The 16,586-nt window shown below is 43.3% G+C and overlaps 1 protein-coding gene across 2 annotated transcripts in view; it reads left to right on the top strand.

Annotated features, from left to right (window-relative positions):
• The window catches only part of DOCK1 (dedicator of cytokinesis 1), a 265,620-nt gene that overhangs the window by 190,278 nt on the left and 58,756 nt on the right, over positions 1-16,586 (top strand). For both annotated transcript variants that reach the window (XM_048312102.1, XM_048312101.1), the window contains exons 30-33: positions 1,513-1,591; positions 2,048-2,148; positions 4,993-5,051; positions 10,886-11,034. In XM_048312102.1, the coding sequence (XP_048168059.1) occupies positions 1,513-1,591; positions 2,048-2,148; positions 4,993-5,051; positions 10,886-11,034 (388 nt within the window). The remainder of the gene's footprint in view (positions 1-1,512; positions 1,592-2,047; positions 2,149-4,992; positions 5,052-10,885; positions 11,035-16,586) is intronic.

The following is a 16,586-nucleotide window of genomic DNA, read 5'->3' as shown; positions in this document are numbered from 1 at the left end:
GTCTCAGTTATAAAGAAGAATATTATAAAACACACCTGCATATATGTATGTACTTGATTTTTATGTATAGTTGCTTATATTTTATGTATGCTTTCATGTTTTAATTTTTTTTCTGTGTTTTCCTTTCTAAATTTAATTTTAGTTTTCCCATTTGGATCCTTTCTGTCTCCTCCATAATTCTGCCAGGGGGATGATCTGACCTTACACTACAGATCCATCCCAATAGCATCGGATTTTTTTTCCTTTATTAATTTATTTCAATCTATAAATAAATAAATGACCTCTCTTAGCATCCTGATGCCTTTATCCATTTATATAAATGCATCAATACATACAGAAATAATCTCTTGGCAACAGGTTGCCCATAAATAAATAAATAAATAAATAAATAAATAAAAATAATGTCTCTTGCCATCATGTTGCCCACGTGTTTTCTGGAGATTTAATTTCTCTTGGATACCAAACCTTCAGCTAAATATTATTTTTTTTTCCAGGAGAGATCGTTAAGTATCTTAAAAGTATCTTAAATATAGTACAAATCCTTTCTAGCTGGTTTGTGTTAAATCTGGCTTTTTTTTTTTTTTTTTTTTTTTTTTTTTGCCAGCCTGGAGGAAAATCAGCTTTTTTATTTGCAGTAGCAAACTTCCTTTTTCAAGATTGGTTTTGGGATGGGGAAAAAACAAACCCAGTACATGTCAGGAGGAGTTTTCGTCATTTTTGAGACTCTGAGGAGACACAAATCTCTCCCCCAGCCTGCTCCAAAGAGAAGCTCATTTGTCTGGGCATTAGCTGGCAGCTGCACAGCATAAATTTCAAGTTTGCAGGGGGAATCTCGTGTTTGTTTTGAAAATGGAGATCAGGCTACCAAGGAATAATACATTTATTTTTCAGCACCATGAATATGTAGTGCCCTACTTCTCCTGTGCCATTTGGTTTTCTCTTTCAAGCTTGTCAGGCCAACTCCTTTTGCAATTTAAGAAGCATTTTAGAAACTCCATAAACTACAGTGGGTACTGAATTAGCATCTTGGAAGTAGAGCAGTGAACAATGTTTTAAAGATTGTCCTTCAGCAGCATTTCTATTGTGCCAGAAGTGGAAATCTTTTTGCCTCATATGTTTAAAAACGTGTTTTTCTTGACCCTAAAGTTAAAATACAACCAGTTGCAGGTCTGGGTTAGATACAAGACTGTAACTTTAAAATAAATATATATATAGAGCTAATAAGCTGAATTTTTAATGATCTCTTGATTATGAAAAGATACTTTAAAGAGAAGTGATTTTATCCCAAACATTCCCTCTGTTTCTACATATGCTAATTTACTTGATTAATTTGGAGAACATCTGCATAGAATTCTGTACACTTACCAGTGGTGAGATCACCCTGCTTTTCAAGTTACAGCCTCAAATTTCACTTTCCAGACAGACTCAGATTTTGTGTCTAATTGGGATGCCAAATATACAAAGGTACCCCAGAAGAGTGTGTAATTATGTAATTTTCTCTTGATCTTTCAGAGTCTTCCTGCGAGCAATTAATCAGTATGCAGATATGCTAAACAAAAAATTCCTTGATCAAGCCAACTTTGAGTTACAGGTAAGAAAAAACTCCCCGTTTTAATGGAATAAATGATATTAATGTGATAAATTTCTGCCCTGAACACGTAGTTTTGGTGGGTTTATTTGTCAGTGTGAACCCCAGTTATCCCAGTGAAGCCATTCCAGGCTCAGCAGCTGTTGTGATCCATTCCTGGCTTGTGTGTCTTGTCATGGAATCACAGAACCACAGCGGGGTTTGGGTTGGGATTCTGCTTGAATCATCAGAACACAAAGAATTGGGATTTGTAGCTGGGAAACATTTGTTGGAAACATAAAGGCAACGAGGAGATGTATTAAGAATTTATCAAGAAACACCATCTCTGTGGTGTCTGCTCTTTTCTCCTTTAAATATTTATGTGCATAATTCAGAGACTTCTAAGTTGTTTTGTAGGTGTGTAGAGAAACATTGCAGAGAATTAATGGAATCTCTTCTTGTCATTTTGGGGGCTTTCAGCTCTGGAACAACTACTTCCACCTGGCTGTTGCTTTTCTCACACAAGAATCTTTACAACTGGAGAATTTTTCGAGTGCTAAAAGAGCAAAAATCCTTAACAAGTAAGTCCTGCTCGTCATCTCAATCATGGCCAAGAACTCGAGGTCTATTGCCATAATTTCAGGTTAATTTCTTAGCTCAGTCTATTCAAATTGAGATGCAATCAGGGGATAATGAAAGGTTGGGTTGAAAAACATGAATCAAGTGTTGTGTGTGTTTCTGCCCTGGGATCAGGATCTGAATTTCCCCCTTCGTTACTGATGGAGACAGTGTTTGCTGCTGTAGGATGTTCAGAAAGTCAAGGTTCTTGGAAGTGTTAACATGTTATAAAACTGCATTTCAAAATCACTTGAGCTTTGTGCTTCTTTTAATCTCATTTTACGTCCGCTCTTTTTTGTTTAATCCCTGGTGACCTTTTAGAGGGAGTTTTGGTCGCTCCAGCCACTTGCACTGTGCTGTCCCTGAAGGATGGCTTGGGATAAGTGCAGCCCTGTGTGCTTTCCTGGTTCTAAGGGGTTACATTCCCTGCCTCCAACCACCCCGCTGCTGGTCTGAATCCCACAGCAAAGGAAAGCTGTCAAAAGAGGGGAAAAAAGCCTGGAAATAAGAGTGGAACATGAAGATTTTGTTTAAATAGAGTGATTAAGGGTGGAAAAGATCATGGAGTCCAACCAAGGCCACCACTGCCCCATGGTGCCAAGTGCCACATCCTTACAGCTTTTAAATCCCTCCAGGGATGGGGACTCCACCTGAGCAACCAGTTCCAGTGCCTGACCACCCTCTGAGTGAGGAAATTTTCCCTACTCTCCAATTCAATCTCCCCTGGCACAGCTTGAGGCCATTTTCCCCTTGTCCCGTTGATTTTTCTCCTGCTTTTTATTGGTGTTCCATAGTAGTGACCTTATTATCACTTAGCTAAACACCAAGCTCTGAAAAGAGCCAGCTTTGTGATTTTAGAGTGTATGGATTCTTTTTCTGTGGCATGATATTTGGGAAGAGCAGCTACAAAAGCAGGGTGTTCCCACAGCCAGTGAGGTGGCAAAAATGGGGAATTTCCAAGCTGTGATTCCTTGAACAAGCACAGCTCAAGCTCCTGGTGTGTACAATAAATAAAATATGTCTATACAGAGAGAGCAAATGTATTTTGTGTCCCTTCACCTTCCCAATTCAGGCCTTTCTGTCTATTATTATGATAGGAGAAATCCCAGGGAGAATGGGGACAGTTCATCACTGCTGCAGTGACTTGATTTTAAGGGCTTTTTGCTTGTGTGGCTTTTAGGGTTTGACCAGAAAATTCAGGAAGGGCTCCACATCCCATCCCTTTTTTTGTGAGCCAAGTTTTGCCCTGCAAACTCCACCACTCCCTCCTGAGTTTTGAGGTATTTCCTTTGGAAGCTGTGCTCTACCTGAGCCTTGAAAGAGAATTTTAAAGCACTGTAGGATCTGCTCTGCCTGTGGCTCGTGGGGCTTCCTTGATAAAACAGGAATATTTACCAGTTCAGAGGAAAAGTGGTGTCAAGCAGAGCTCAGGGTTTGGGGCTTGTGCTATAAATACCAGAAATAACATTATAGATAAAGGTTTTTTAAGGAAATTGAGCTGATATTGCAGAGCCAGATATATTTTATTTAAGGAAATCAAGATGGTGTTGCAGGTAAATTTTATTTAATTAAATTTAGAATCCCTTTGCTCTCTCTGCCCAGTGTTAGTGAGCACCTTTGTGAGCATTTCAGTTGGAATCAAACTCCTGACCTGAACAAAGAGCCAACAGCTGAGCTGTAATTGGGCTGGAAATTGCTGTGAAATACATTTGTGGGCTGATAATTCCTATTTGTCAGAATGGGAACCATGGGCACAAATTTTCTTGGAGTGATTTTTATATTAAACAGAGCAGTTTATCTCGCTGAAGGAATTCCAGGAATCAACAGGCATTTCTCACTGCTAATAGAAGTAAATAGATTAAGTCATTTGAAGTGGTTGCTTAATAAAGTTTGCTAAATTGTATATCTTTGTTTATAATGAATTTGCAAATTGTTATTTTCAGTTTAATCATGTTTTGGAGACAGGAATCAAGACAATAAATTCTTCAAGGTGCAATAAGTGCATGGTCTGGAGGCACTTTCATTGCTGTGTGAAGGCACTTCTGTGTCGAAAGGGATATAATTAATCAGTTAATTCCATATCACACTCACCCATCTTTTTAAATGTATATTTCAATTAAAACATCAAATATTTAATAATTAAAATTTAATTATTGTAATTTGTAGGTTTTGCTAAACATTGCATTTAAGCATTAGATAATAACAGATTCTTAATGATGCAGAAGATTCTCTTTAATCCATATTAATGACAGGGTGTCTCACTATTATCCCCCAGAAATCCCACAAGTTGCCAGATATTACAGTTTTGCTCATCGTGTTATTTAAGTAATGATCTTTAACTTGCAAATATTCCATGTAGCAAATGCATCCTTGGAGCTCGTTATGGTTCTCATCCCATCGTTAATGAAGGCATTAGGATGATTTCCACTCATTAAAGCTTCCCTGGTGTTCACGTGGAGAGGGAGGGGAATGCAAAACTGACCCTGATGGGAGATGGGAGATGTTGGTGCCGCCAGCTTTGGGGCAGGGTTGGTGGTGAATGAGCTCCCACCCCTGCCTGGGACCATGGATTGTTGGAATTGTTGAGGCTGGAAACCCTTTTTCTCCAAATTTTGATGTTTACAGATGCATTGCTGAGCTGGTGAGGGTGAGCCAAGTAATCTTAGTAGGGTGGGACTGATTTGAGAACCTGTTCTGGAATTTCTTCTCTTTTTGGGTGCTGTGAATCTGATTTTGAAATGAGATTTGGCTGCTCGTAGGTCTTAGAGTTGTTTTGTTTTAATGCTGGTTTTGTTTTCCTTTTTAAGGTACGGGGACATGAGAAGGCAGATTGGGTTTGAGATCAGGGACATGTGGTACAACCTGGGTAAGTATCCTGAGCACGGGTTGCCTTCAGTGTTACCATAAAATGAGTTAGAGGGATATTCCTGGAAAAATTCAGTGCCAGCTTGGATGGGACTTGGAGCAGCCTGGTCTATGGAAGGTGTCCCTGCCCATGGAATGAGATGGTCTTTGATGTCCCTTCCAACCCAAAGCATGCCATGACTCTCTAAAATGGACTTGCTCTCTCTTGAAACAAAAGTAGGCCTGCAGAAAGCTTTTAAAAACCAGGTGATTGAAGAAACCAAGCCACCTCTGCATACTTAATTCACCATCTGGGAAGTCACATCACTCTTGTTAATATTTATATGTCTTGTGGTTTTTGTGGGTTTCAGCCTCTTGCTAAGCACAAAGCCGTTGTTATGGTGATACCTCTTCAGTGGGGGGCTTTTTCCCCTTAAAAATATCTATATACACACACATTTCTGTTCACTCACTTGTGGATGCAGTACCTGGGACTGACTGTAGCAAAATGGATGTGTCCATGGTTCTCAGTACCTCAGCCTGGAAATTCTGCTTCAAATCTGCTTTTCAGTCTTGTCTGCCTGCATCAGTGACTCAGTAGAGACTGGGAAGTTGGAGCTCCCTGGAGCTCGCAGGTAAATGAGGCGTCTCTGCCTGTCTCCAGCCTGGGCTGCTCTCTGGGTATAATTGGGCTGTACAGGGATTGAATTTCACGAGAAACTGAGTATTTACTGTGACCTGAGTGTACTTGTCTGCCAGATTTCACTTTCCTGAGCTTAACAGCACAGACACTACAGCTCTTCTGAGTTTTATCAAAAATTCCTTAAATGATCAGAAATAAATGCGTTTGCCACTTCGCTTCTATCTCTGGCTGAGCTGTTGTTGCTGAGAGTTGAAAAAACCCCGGCATCTCGAAGAGAAGGGAGTGCCAAGGGTTCATAAGTATTTGATAGCACAGAATTTGCATCCTATCTGCTGGAATGATGAGAAAAGGCTTTGGAGAGCAGCTGAGTTCACTTTTTATTAGAAGCATCTTTGGTGAATTAAGTGTCTGGAGAACAGATTAGAGCTTAGTGCACGACTGAGATGTGACTTGACAGGCAGGTAATAAAATCAGTGTCGTGCCTGCTGCTGCATCACCCAGCGTGGGATGCTGGCAGCCTCTGGGTGAGTAATTAGCCAAATCCTTCCCTCTTCCAGGCCCACTGTCATGGAGTCATGGAATTCTTAAGGTTGGAAAAGGTTGAGTTCAAGCCAGCACTGCCAAGGCCACCACTGCCCCATGTCCCCAAGTGCCACATCCACATGGATTTTAAATCCCTCCAGGAATGGGGACTCCACCACTGCCCTGGGCAGCCCCTTCCAGTGGCTGAAAATCCTTTTGCAGAATAAATTTTCCCAATATCCAACCTGAGCCTCCCCTGGCCCAGCCTGAGGCCGTTCCCTCTCCTCCTGTCCCTGTTCCCTGCGAGCAGAGCCCGACCCCCCCGGCTGCCCCCTCCTGTCAGGGACTTGTGCAGAGCCACAAGGTCCCCCCTGAGCCTCCTTTGCTCCAGGCTCAGCCCCTTTCCCAGCTCCCTCAGCCGCCTTTTCTCCTCCCTAATGTTTCTGGCCTCTTTGGATTCTTAAGGATTTTTAAACTTTTCCCAGAATTTACTGGACTGAAAGTAGAAAGTTTGATGTAGACTTTTCCATCCAGCTGTTCTTAACTGAGGTTGTTTTATCCAGGCTGGCCTTTGTGGAGTGCATTGTGCCTTTCACTTCTGCTGCTGCCACTGCCTGCTCTTTACAGGTTATTGAGTTGCTCTGGGGTTCAGTTTCTCACCATTAACAAGGATAATAATTTCCCCTGGAGTTTTGGGAATCGATTGGCACAAGGGGTAGTGTTTTCTTCAATATTTCTTTCTGTGCTGTCATGAAAGCCTTTTATTTTTAATGGATTTTTTATAAATGGAGATTATCCAGGTAGATGCCTCTGTGACCTCCTCAAGCTCTAATGTCTGTGATTCTCTAAGATCCATTAATGGGATCATTAATGCCAAAGTCTCTCATGTGGAGGGAGTCAGGAAATTGCTGCTCTTCCCAAGAAAAGCTGGGAGAGAAAGGTAAATGTGAGGCAGGACCCCAGTGCAAGGCAGCCTTTGTGCTTCTCCTGAGCAGCACCTTGCTTTTCCTCATCTTCTTTGTCACACAGAGAGTCCATGTTTAACTCGTGGATCATGTTCAACTCATGGATCCCGTTTAACTTCTGGCTCCTCACCAATCTCATCCATGTCACAGCATCAATTAAGAAGGAATTCCAACTTCCCACTGCACAGGAATCGATTGGGGGGTGCCTGACACTTTTATCTTGGAAGTTGCACTGCATTGATCAAATTATTCATGTGTATGTTCAGAAACCAAGTCAGAAAGTAAAGGGTGGAATTGTGGAATATGTTTGAGCATGGGATTTTTATGTCTATGCCATTGTGCATGAGATGTGGTGAAACCAAACCACCCTGACTTTCGATTTATGGAATAAAGGGTATAGAAAAGCCTCAAAAATGAATATTTTCTCTCATCGGGTTTTGTTTCTAAATAGCGTGATTAGCACACGATGCCTGCTGAGTTAAAACTCCCCAGCTGGGAGCAAGGCAGTCCTCCAGCTATGATGCACATTTAAAAGTATAATTCTTTTTCTGAAATGAAATAGTAAAATAAGAATTCTGAAAGTTTTTACTTGTCTGCCTGTTTCTGATGCAGGGGGGGCCTCAACAGTCACCCCTTCCTATTTTTATGAGTAGGAAAAAAAAATAAAAGAACATTTATAGTGCAGAACAGCACTTCAGAGGCTTTTTTCCTTCCATACCACAACCTGAACTTTAAAATGTGTTATTTTGAGTCACTGTTTTGTTGAAACTGGGGCTATTTAAACCTTGCTGAGACATTAAGCATCAAAAAAGCATCAAACAGGCCGTGGTCTGTTTGATGGGAAAAGCAGGAATTCAAAAACCACGCCTTATAAAGCGTTTTGTGATGCAATTTAGCAAACAGAACCCAAGAGTGTGACACGAGGTCGTGTGCACAGGGGTGCAGTGGTTAATGGCTCCCACAGTTCCGTGCTAGAGGAATTGCAGTGACATTTCAAATGACATCCTGCTGGGAAAGGTGGCCAGGGAAAGGCAGCTCGGAGAGCAGCGCCTTTATTGGTGACGTCTGAACCAGCTGGGGGGAGATGGAGAAGAGAAATTCCTCAAGGTGAAGGGGAATGGTTGCTGGTGTCCTCCAGCGAGCTGCCGCCGTCCCTCCCAGGGCTTGACGTCACCAAAGGTGTCCTGACAGGGCCGTTGATGTCGTTGGAGGGAAGGCCAGGGTTAAAAATAGCCCTGAACTTTGGGCGTTACATAAATAAAAGTCATCACACATCACCCTCTCTGGATTAGTCAGGCGTGTTCCCAGCCAGCCCAGGGGACAGGGAAGGCTGCTGGCAAATTACTCAGAGGTTTTTGTGGCCCAGATTGAAATGGGAAGAGGCTGGGAAAGGAGGATCACACGTTACCTGGCAAGGAGAGCACCTTGGCTTTGGTTTGTGATGAGGTCCCTTCCTGCTGTGTGAGCACATCCCAGGGCCAGGCACAAGACAATGCAAGGGGAAGTTTTTGCATGTTCAAAGGCGGCTTTTTTTGGCATGTGGTGGTTCTTAAAGCAGCTGCACAAGTTGATTTTCAGAAGAGACTCCTCAATTTTCTTCCAGACTTGTCACATTTGGAGTCTCTGCGTGGGAGTTCCCACACTCCTGCGGAGAGGAAAAAGGTGAATTCCTTGCTGGGTTGTTTATCAGACAGGGGGATGGATGCCCTGGGGGGCCAGGGGAGCGTTGTTTCCCTTCCTGCTTTGCTCCCATGCTTTCTTTAGTGGCACAACATCTCCCAGGCTCACGTTGTCCCAGCAAACCCGTGCGTGCGCGCCGTCAGCCCCGATGCGCGTGGGATGGACGTCACCCAGGGCTCCCACTTCATGGGCTTCCCCCAGAGAGCAGCAAACAGATCATCATCAAATCAAAGATTCTGTGGATTTTTCACATCTCAAGTTCAAAAGATGATCCTCTTCTGAGGGAATTCCTGTGCTTGAGGCAGTGGAAAAACCCACCATTACCCAGTGAGAACTTGCGGCGTTCAATCAGCGCGTGACGAACAACTTTTGTCACCGTTATTTGTTTTCTGCAATATTGACTCTGGCACTCTTCAGGCATAACACAAGAAATCTGTCACCTGAGAGGCCCAGTGTAATAATCCTTGTAGGAGAGACTGAGGGAAGCTTTAGGCCTCTCACTTGATATTCCTGAGCAGCACCCAGCCCTGCAGCAGCACCCAAAGTCACCGTTTTCGTTGAGTATTAATTTGCCCTGATCCGATTGCTAATGCTAATAGGATTCAGGAGTTTGCCAAATCAAGGAACTTAAATTATATCCGCTAAAAAAAGGAGCATGTTTTGGTGGTAAAGGATTTTTCTTGATTACATTTGTTGAGATTTATGTTAGTTCTGGTCAAAAGTGAAACTACCAATTAAAGACTTCTCTGGTTACTGTCACAGTGGTGTAGTGCAGTGGAATAAAAATGAGTTGAAATCTGTTTCTGTCCTGTACCGCTGCTAACCACAGTGGGGAACAAGAGTTTGGGGAATGGAGGAAACTGAGGGCTCCCTAAATTAGCTGGACTCCAAAGAATCTGGTCTGAAGCACAGTACTGGGTATAGAAACAGTGTTTGAACCTGGCTGTAAACATCCCTAACAGGGCATTTGTGAGGAATATCTCCAGTTCTGTCCTGAGGTCCCAGTGGATCCTGGCCTGTTGCTGATTGGAGAAATGGATTTGTGTTTCATAAACTTCTACCTGGAGCTCTCAGGGCTGTGCTGCTCCAGCACCGTTGTACAATGAGGTGATAAAACACCAGCACAGGGTGCTCAGAGCAGCTGGGGCTGCCCCTGGATCCCTGGCAGTGCCCAAGGCCAGGTTGGACAGGGCTTGGAGCACCCTGGGCTAGTGGGAGGCGTCCCTGCCCATGGCAGGGGATGGGATGGGATACTCTTAAAGTCTATTTCATCCCAAAGCATCCTGATGATTTTTCCATGGACTTGCTCACCAGATAATTTGCAGCACATACACTCTGCACCCATTTAGCCAGTAATATAAACAGTAAGCTGCTCTTTTTTCCTAGTCCAATATTTATTAAGTGCCACGCTCCTGCTAAGCTTTAATTTCTCTTCCCTGTGCGGAGCAGAGCCCGGAGAGGGGGGAGGAGCAGCTTCTTGTTGGGAAGCTAAAGTGAAATGGAGTTTTACAGGCAGCTCAGCTCCGAGGAAAGGAGACATGTTGTGGGCTGGCTGAGCTGTGCTTTCATGTCTCGAGGCTCTGTTAGGCTGCACTCATGGTGACACTTTGATAGACTGACACCGAGAACATTTTGTTCACACAGGAGTCTAAATAAGTTAATACAAGCGATGTGCCTTTTAGCCTCCCTCTCTGCCAGCCACACATTGCGCTTTAAAATAAAACCTGGAAATTGGAGTGTGAAAATCCGTAGTGGGAAATGTGGCGAGTCCCAGCTTGACGACTGATTCAACAACTCCTCTTGATTTGGGTTTATACACTACCTCCCCTCCTGTGGAATTAATAATAATAATCACTGTAGTGATGATGAGGGTGTTCATCATCATCATCAAATAAATAAGATAAATAAATAGAAGTGTTTCAGTAGAGCCAGATATTAAAACATGCTTTGTTATGCTCCACGAGGATTTATTAATACAGTAATTTACATCTTCTACCAAAGCCAGGGGCTGTTTGTTAACTCTGAAATGTGTCTTTTCTCCTAAAGGTCAGCATAAAATCAAGTTCATCCCAGAAATGGTGGGGCCTATCCTGGAAATGACGCTGATCCCGGAGACGGAGCTGCGGAAAGCCACGATCCCAATCTTCTTCGATATGATGCAGTGTGAATTCCACTCCACCAGAAGCTTCCAGAGGGTAAGAAGAGAGCTGCAGACATTTAAAGTTTAAAGTGAGGAAGATTTAGCTGTTCTTTGACAAAACATAAGGAGTTTTGTTATTTCTCATTTTTCTAAGGAATAATATAATTATGGATTTGCTTATTTCCTATAACTCCTGAGGGCCTGTGGAGTTCTCATCTGTTGGTTTGAAATGCGTATGGAAGGAGAGATTTGCATGTAGTAAATGAAACCTTTGGTTATGGCACAGGAGCAAAGACAGATGTCTTAAATTGTCACTGTGACTCACACAAGGAGCTTGCTCCTGAGATAAATTGGACATAAAGGAAGCCTGATAAAAGGCAAAAGTATAACCTGTAAGGATTTATCATCTCTACTATCATGTAATTTTGATTTTCCCTACCTTTTTATGGATTTTGAAGAGGGGAAAAAGCAATCCAGCACTGTCAGTACTTCTTCTTGCTCTACAGGTACTGCAGAATCTCCAGTAGTAATGGAGCATTTTTATTCTATTTTATTGCAATGTGCTGAGGGGAGCCCTTGAATACACACACACACACCATCTTCTCCTGATAGCTTCAACTTTTGAAAGACAAGTGGAGTGAAAGATAGTTTCCTGACATCATTCATTTGACATTGCTTCCCTTGAAACTTTGCTTATGGATTCAGTTTAAGACTAGTTAGGCCAGGTAGGGTTTGGGCTAAGCCAGTGGAGCTCCTTCCCACTGTGAGATTTCCGTCAGTTCAGGATATGACCTTGTGAATTTTGCAATAAAGTTTGACATGTGTTGTTTGCTTTTTTCCCTTTATATTGGCAATTTTCTTTCTTGGATGAAAAACCTCATCCTTTTCCATACTTTTCTTGTGAACTGCTATTGAGAACCAACTCTTAATAAATCTGTAGGCAGAGTAAATGAAAATCTGCGTGGGGAGACTTAAGCAAGGGAAATGGCATCAGCTTTATTGCTTTGATTTGTTTTGTGCTGGATGGTGTGTGGAGAGGTTGTGAACTGTATTTTGGCTTCATCCAATTACTGCATAATCATTTGTTCTTATGTTTGACTCCAGTGCTACTGTAAAGATTGAAATGCTCGCTGGGATGCCATTTAAACAGTTTCCTGTCAGATGCTCTCTTTCGTTGCTTGTCATTTTTTATTTGTACAATTATATAGATCGTGAAAAATCCGAGGGTAACTTTATAGCTAGATTTATGGCCCTCAATTTTCCTGACAGAAGGAAACCAGCTTTGTGTGGAATAGTTGGGTGATTTTAATAAATGAATGTCTTAAATATTTCACTTAGGGATTTTTTTGCTGTTTGAGAGGAGAAATGCCTCATCCTCAAGTCAGAAATGTCTGGGGTTGTATTTAACATCGTATTTCCTGTGGCAGTGTAGCTTCATTATGGATGTGGCATTGACAGGACAAGTGCAGAGGTAACAATCCTCTTTTCCATGGGTTTGGAGTGAACAGCCACATGTGACAAGGAATAATCGATCTGTCCATTGATCGTGCAGCTCTGAGTTTGCTGAGTATCTCAGGTTGGCCTTTGGGGAATGAAGATCAGGTCACAGGCTTGGGAAAAGCAGAGGGTTGAAGGAAAATCTAAGCTGGGACCCCTGGAAGTAACCTGGGCCTTAGGTTGGGTTATCTGGGACCACGTGAAGCTCGGTTTGGAATATCTCCAGTGAGGGTTGTTTGAGCTCTTCTCTGGGTGAGCTATTCCAGTGTAAATCCTGGCCTTTGGAATGTGTCCCTGCCTGTGGTAAGGGGTTTGGAATGAAATAAGGTCCCTTCTGACCCCAGCCATTCCAGGATTCTATGATTAAAACTTTCTGATTTTTATATCCTGATGGAATTTCCTTGGATCAGCTCGTGCCTGTTTCTGCTTCCATCTCCTCTCTGAGCACCTTTTAGGCTTTGGAATGTTTGAGCTGGATTTTCTCTGGGCTGAACAAACCCAAATCCTTCAACCATTCCTGGGGCCAGGTTCTGCAGCACTCTGCCCATGTTGGTGGCCCTCCTTTAGACCATCTCCAGCTTGTCAAGGTCTCCCTAAGCCGGTGAATCAGAGCCAGACACGGAATTCCAGCCGTGGTTCAACAAGTGCAGTAGTCTTGTTGCTCCTCTGGCCGTGCTCTTGCTGGTGCAATCTAGGACACATTTAGGCTCCATTGAAGGGGGACACTATTTCATGTTCAGCTTGCTAAATTGGCTTTTCCCAGTCACCTTCTTGCCCTTTGTGTACCTGGAAAAAGCTTCTGTGAGGTCCTGCTCTGTGGTTTCCTCAGGAACTGAAGTGGGGCTGCCTGGTCTGTAGATTCCTTGCTCTTTTTTTTGTCTTTTTTGTGTTGAAGTGATAGAAATAGATATAATTCGGGTTGGGTTTTTTTAATATTATCAGTACCTAGGCAAGCTTTGATGCTTAATGGGTCGATGTAATGTGCTGCTTTATATCCTTTATATGCAAGTACCAATTATCCTTGTCCAGCACTGCTTCCAGAGAGAACTTCCAAATGGAATGGTTGGCTGCTGTTAAACTAATCTGCCAGAAATCCAATTATCTAACCTTATTAGTCACATCAACGAGGGTTTAGATTGGCTCCACTTCTCCAGCAGATGTATCAACCTCATGATTTGTGGGGGAGGAACTGCAGTTTTTTGCAGGCCTCCGATGCTGTGATGGTTTGTGTGATAAACAGGCAGCTTTCCCTGAGGTTTGGGTTTGCCTGGTAAAACCAGGGACAGACAGAAGGGGTTTTTTTTTCTTCTCCCAGTGTATTTAGAGACAAAACAAGATCAATTCCCCTTGTTTTTACAGAACTGTATTAAGGCTGACTGAATTAAAAGCTGGAGTTGCCCGTTTTTGCCTTGTCCCTCTGAAGGTGCTTTGAAGCCTTTATAAGACTTCAAGGTAGCCTGCACCTCAAAGAAGGAATCCCATCCTAGAAACAGTGTGGGACTGAAGCTTCCCTGTAGAAGGAAACGCCTCCTTCTCCACTCAGCTTCTCCCTTGGCCTGTTTCAGTAGCGGAGCCTCTGGATCAAAGGGAATTTTTCACAGCCAGGGAAGCGATGAAAGAGAATTGGTTTGATTGTTCAGGGCCTGGTCAGGTGAGTGGGATGGATCCCGTGGTGACAGCAGGAGGGAAAGCTCAAGGTGAAACAACCCTGCAGCTGGAATGTGGAATTTGGAGCATGGAAAGCTCCTGGTGCTGGTGCCTGTTCCTCCCAGCGGTGGCTCCATTCCTTGTTTCCTACCAGCACTCCTTTTTCTTTGCATAAATTTTAACTCACTTTCTCTGGACCTATGTCACTGCTGATCCCACGTTCTGCTTGTTTGGAGTTGAACCCATTTACAGCTGCAAATCTCAGTATCACTGAGACAGCCACAGCAGCATTTTGATTTTCACATGCTGGTTATTGATGAATTTCAGATGGATTTAATTCCCTTCAGTGAGAAGTTTCCCCTCGTTTTTCTGAATCTCTCTTGACTTTTAGAACCTGTAATTCCTTATTAAGTCTTCTTGCTGCTTTTGAGCCCTGGGTTAAGCTCCCTTTCCCCGTGCTGTGGATTTGCAGGCAGGACACAAGTAAATGACTCCCAGTTCCTGTGATCGCACTGAACGTGCAAATTCAAATAACTAATCCCCCACAAAGGATTGGTTTCAATCAGTAATATTTTTTAATTCCCTCCAGTTGAAATGTAAATCTGTACATTTTTCTTGGTTTCTGGCCTTTTGGAGAATATCAGTATTCCTCCTTCACTGCATCTGGAGAGCAAGGGAGAAAGGTAATGCAGTGGTCTCCAAAATGATCCCATCATTTTAAATGGCTCCAGATCTGTTTCACAGCTGGAATGCTGTGGAAAAATAGGAAAGGGAACAGATGAAACTGTTGGGAGTAACCACCAACTTTCATAAAAACCTTTGAGCAACGTTTTGCAGTACTCGTGTGCCATTTCTGCATCAGGACTAATTTCTGGTGGTGGGATCTGTCACATGAATTGCACATGGCAAATTATTATTAGCCCACATCAAAATGAATTTATAGCAGCTTGGAGGGCTGGAAGTCCTCCTTATCTACATCAAGATTAACTTGTCAGCCAGTGCTCCAAATACAGCCTTCGTTGAGGAAGACCCAGGCCCAAAAATGATTAGTTGAGTTGACGTGCGATGGCTCACCCTGATTTATTTGCTCCAGGTGAGAGATTGTCACAGACAGAGGAAGCACTGGATGACAGTGCAAGGAAAAGTGGATAATAATGTCCTGTAATCTTCCTGGTATCACCCCTCAAGCTTTCAGTGTCAGCAGGAGGATGTGAATCTGGCTCATTGATGGTGCAGATACTTCCCCAAGCCTCCAGAAAGAGCCTCAGCGAGTGCCACTGGCTCTAATGGAAACACTGGAAATTTGGCACTTCTTCATTTGAGACTAAATCCCATCACAATAATTGCAGGCCTATTTATGCATTAAATTAAATGTAATGCATTTAAAAAAAAAAATAATGCATTAGGGGAAGAAAAAGAGAAAAGGAAAACTCGAGTGTATCAACAGAGGCCAGGTGCAGTGTCCCAGAGCCATTGGCTTGTGCAGCTCCAGGGTCACATTCCCACTCCCATCATGGGAAATGATAAACCTCCAAAGCTCCATAAACCTCAGCTGGCATTGATAAAACCTTCCTCCGTGGAAAGACCACAGAAGGAATTTTAACTGAGGTTAAATAACATTTATTCATCTGGCTGCCATGATCTGCATCACAGCGACTCCGTGAGAAATACAGGGGATGACTGAAGAGCAAAGATAGTGTTAACAATCCTGAAAACCCCCAAAATGCCACAAGTCTGGCTCTGTGCAGCCCAAGAGGCCATTAGGGAAATGGCCCAACAAAGCGTGGATTTACAGAGATTTAAGTGAAACTGATAGTGGGAAGATCCTTGAGATCCTGCATGACAAATGCAATTGCTCTTCTTTGTCTGAGTGATCTCTTCCTAAAAATTACATCACCTAAAGGGCTGGGGCTGGCAGTGAGTCAAGAAGTCAAGTGTCATTTCTCACATTGGGTTAGAAAGTCAGTTTCTTTCTGGGCTCCTTAGGGAACAGGATTTTTGTGACTTCCCTGTTTCACCATTGTGTTGTTTCTGTGTTCTACTCAACGCTCTCGTACTGTGGGAACGTGTTTGGTTCTGGGACGGGGTGGGTTGCATTATCCTGCCTTTTCTCATTTTCCTGTCATTATTTTAATAATGGATTCATTGTGTTCACTGTGAGCAGGGACAGGACCTGAGGGAGCAGCTGGAGCTGTGTCAGGGGAGGTTTAGGCTGGATATCAGGGAAAGGCTCTTCCCCCAGAGGGTGCTGGGCACTGCCCAGGCTCCCCAGGGAATGGTCCCGGCCCCGAGGCTGCCAGAGCTCCAGGAGCGTTGGGACAGCGCTGCCAGGGATGCCCAGGGTGGGGTTGTTGGGGTGTCTGGGCAGGGCCAGGAGCTGGAATGGATGATCCTGTGGGTCCCTTCCAACCCGGAATATTTTATGATCCAGACAATTCATTCTTTCTCCATGGGTACATTATG

Source organism: Corvus hawaiiensis, chromosome 8, assembly GCF_020740725.1.
Source record: "Corvus hawaiiensis isolate bCorHaw1 chromosome 8, bCorHaw1.pri.cur, whole genome shotgun sequence".
In the NCBI taxonomy this organism is placed as follows: domain Eukaryota; kingdom Metazoa; phylum Chordata; class Aves; order Passeriformes; family Corvidae; genus Corvus; species Corvus hawaiiensis.
This window is presented reverse-complemented; position numbering and strand designations above follow the sequence as displayed.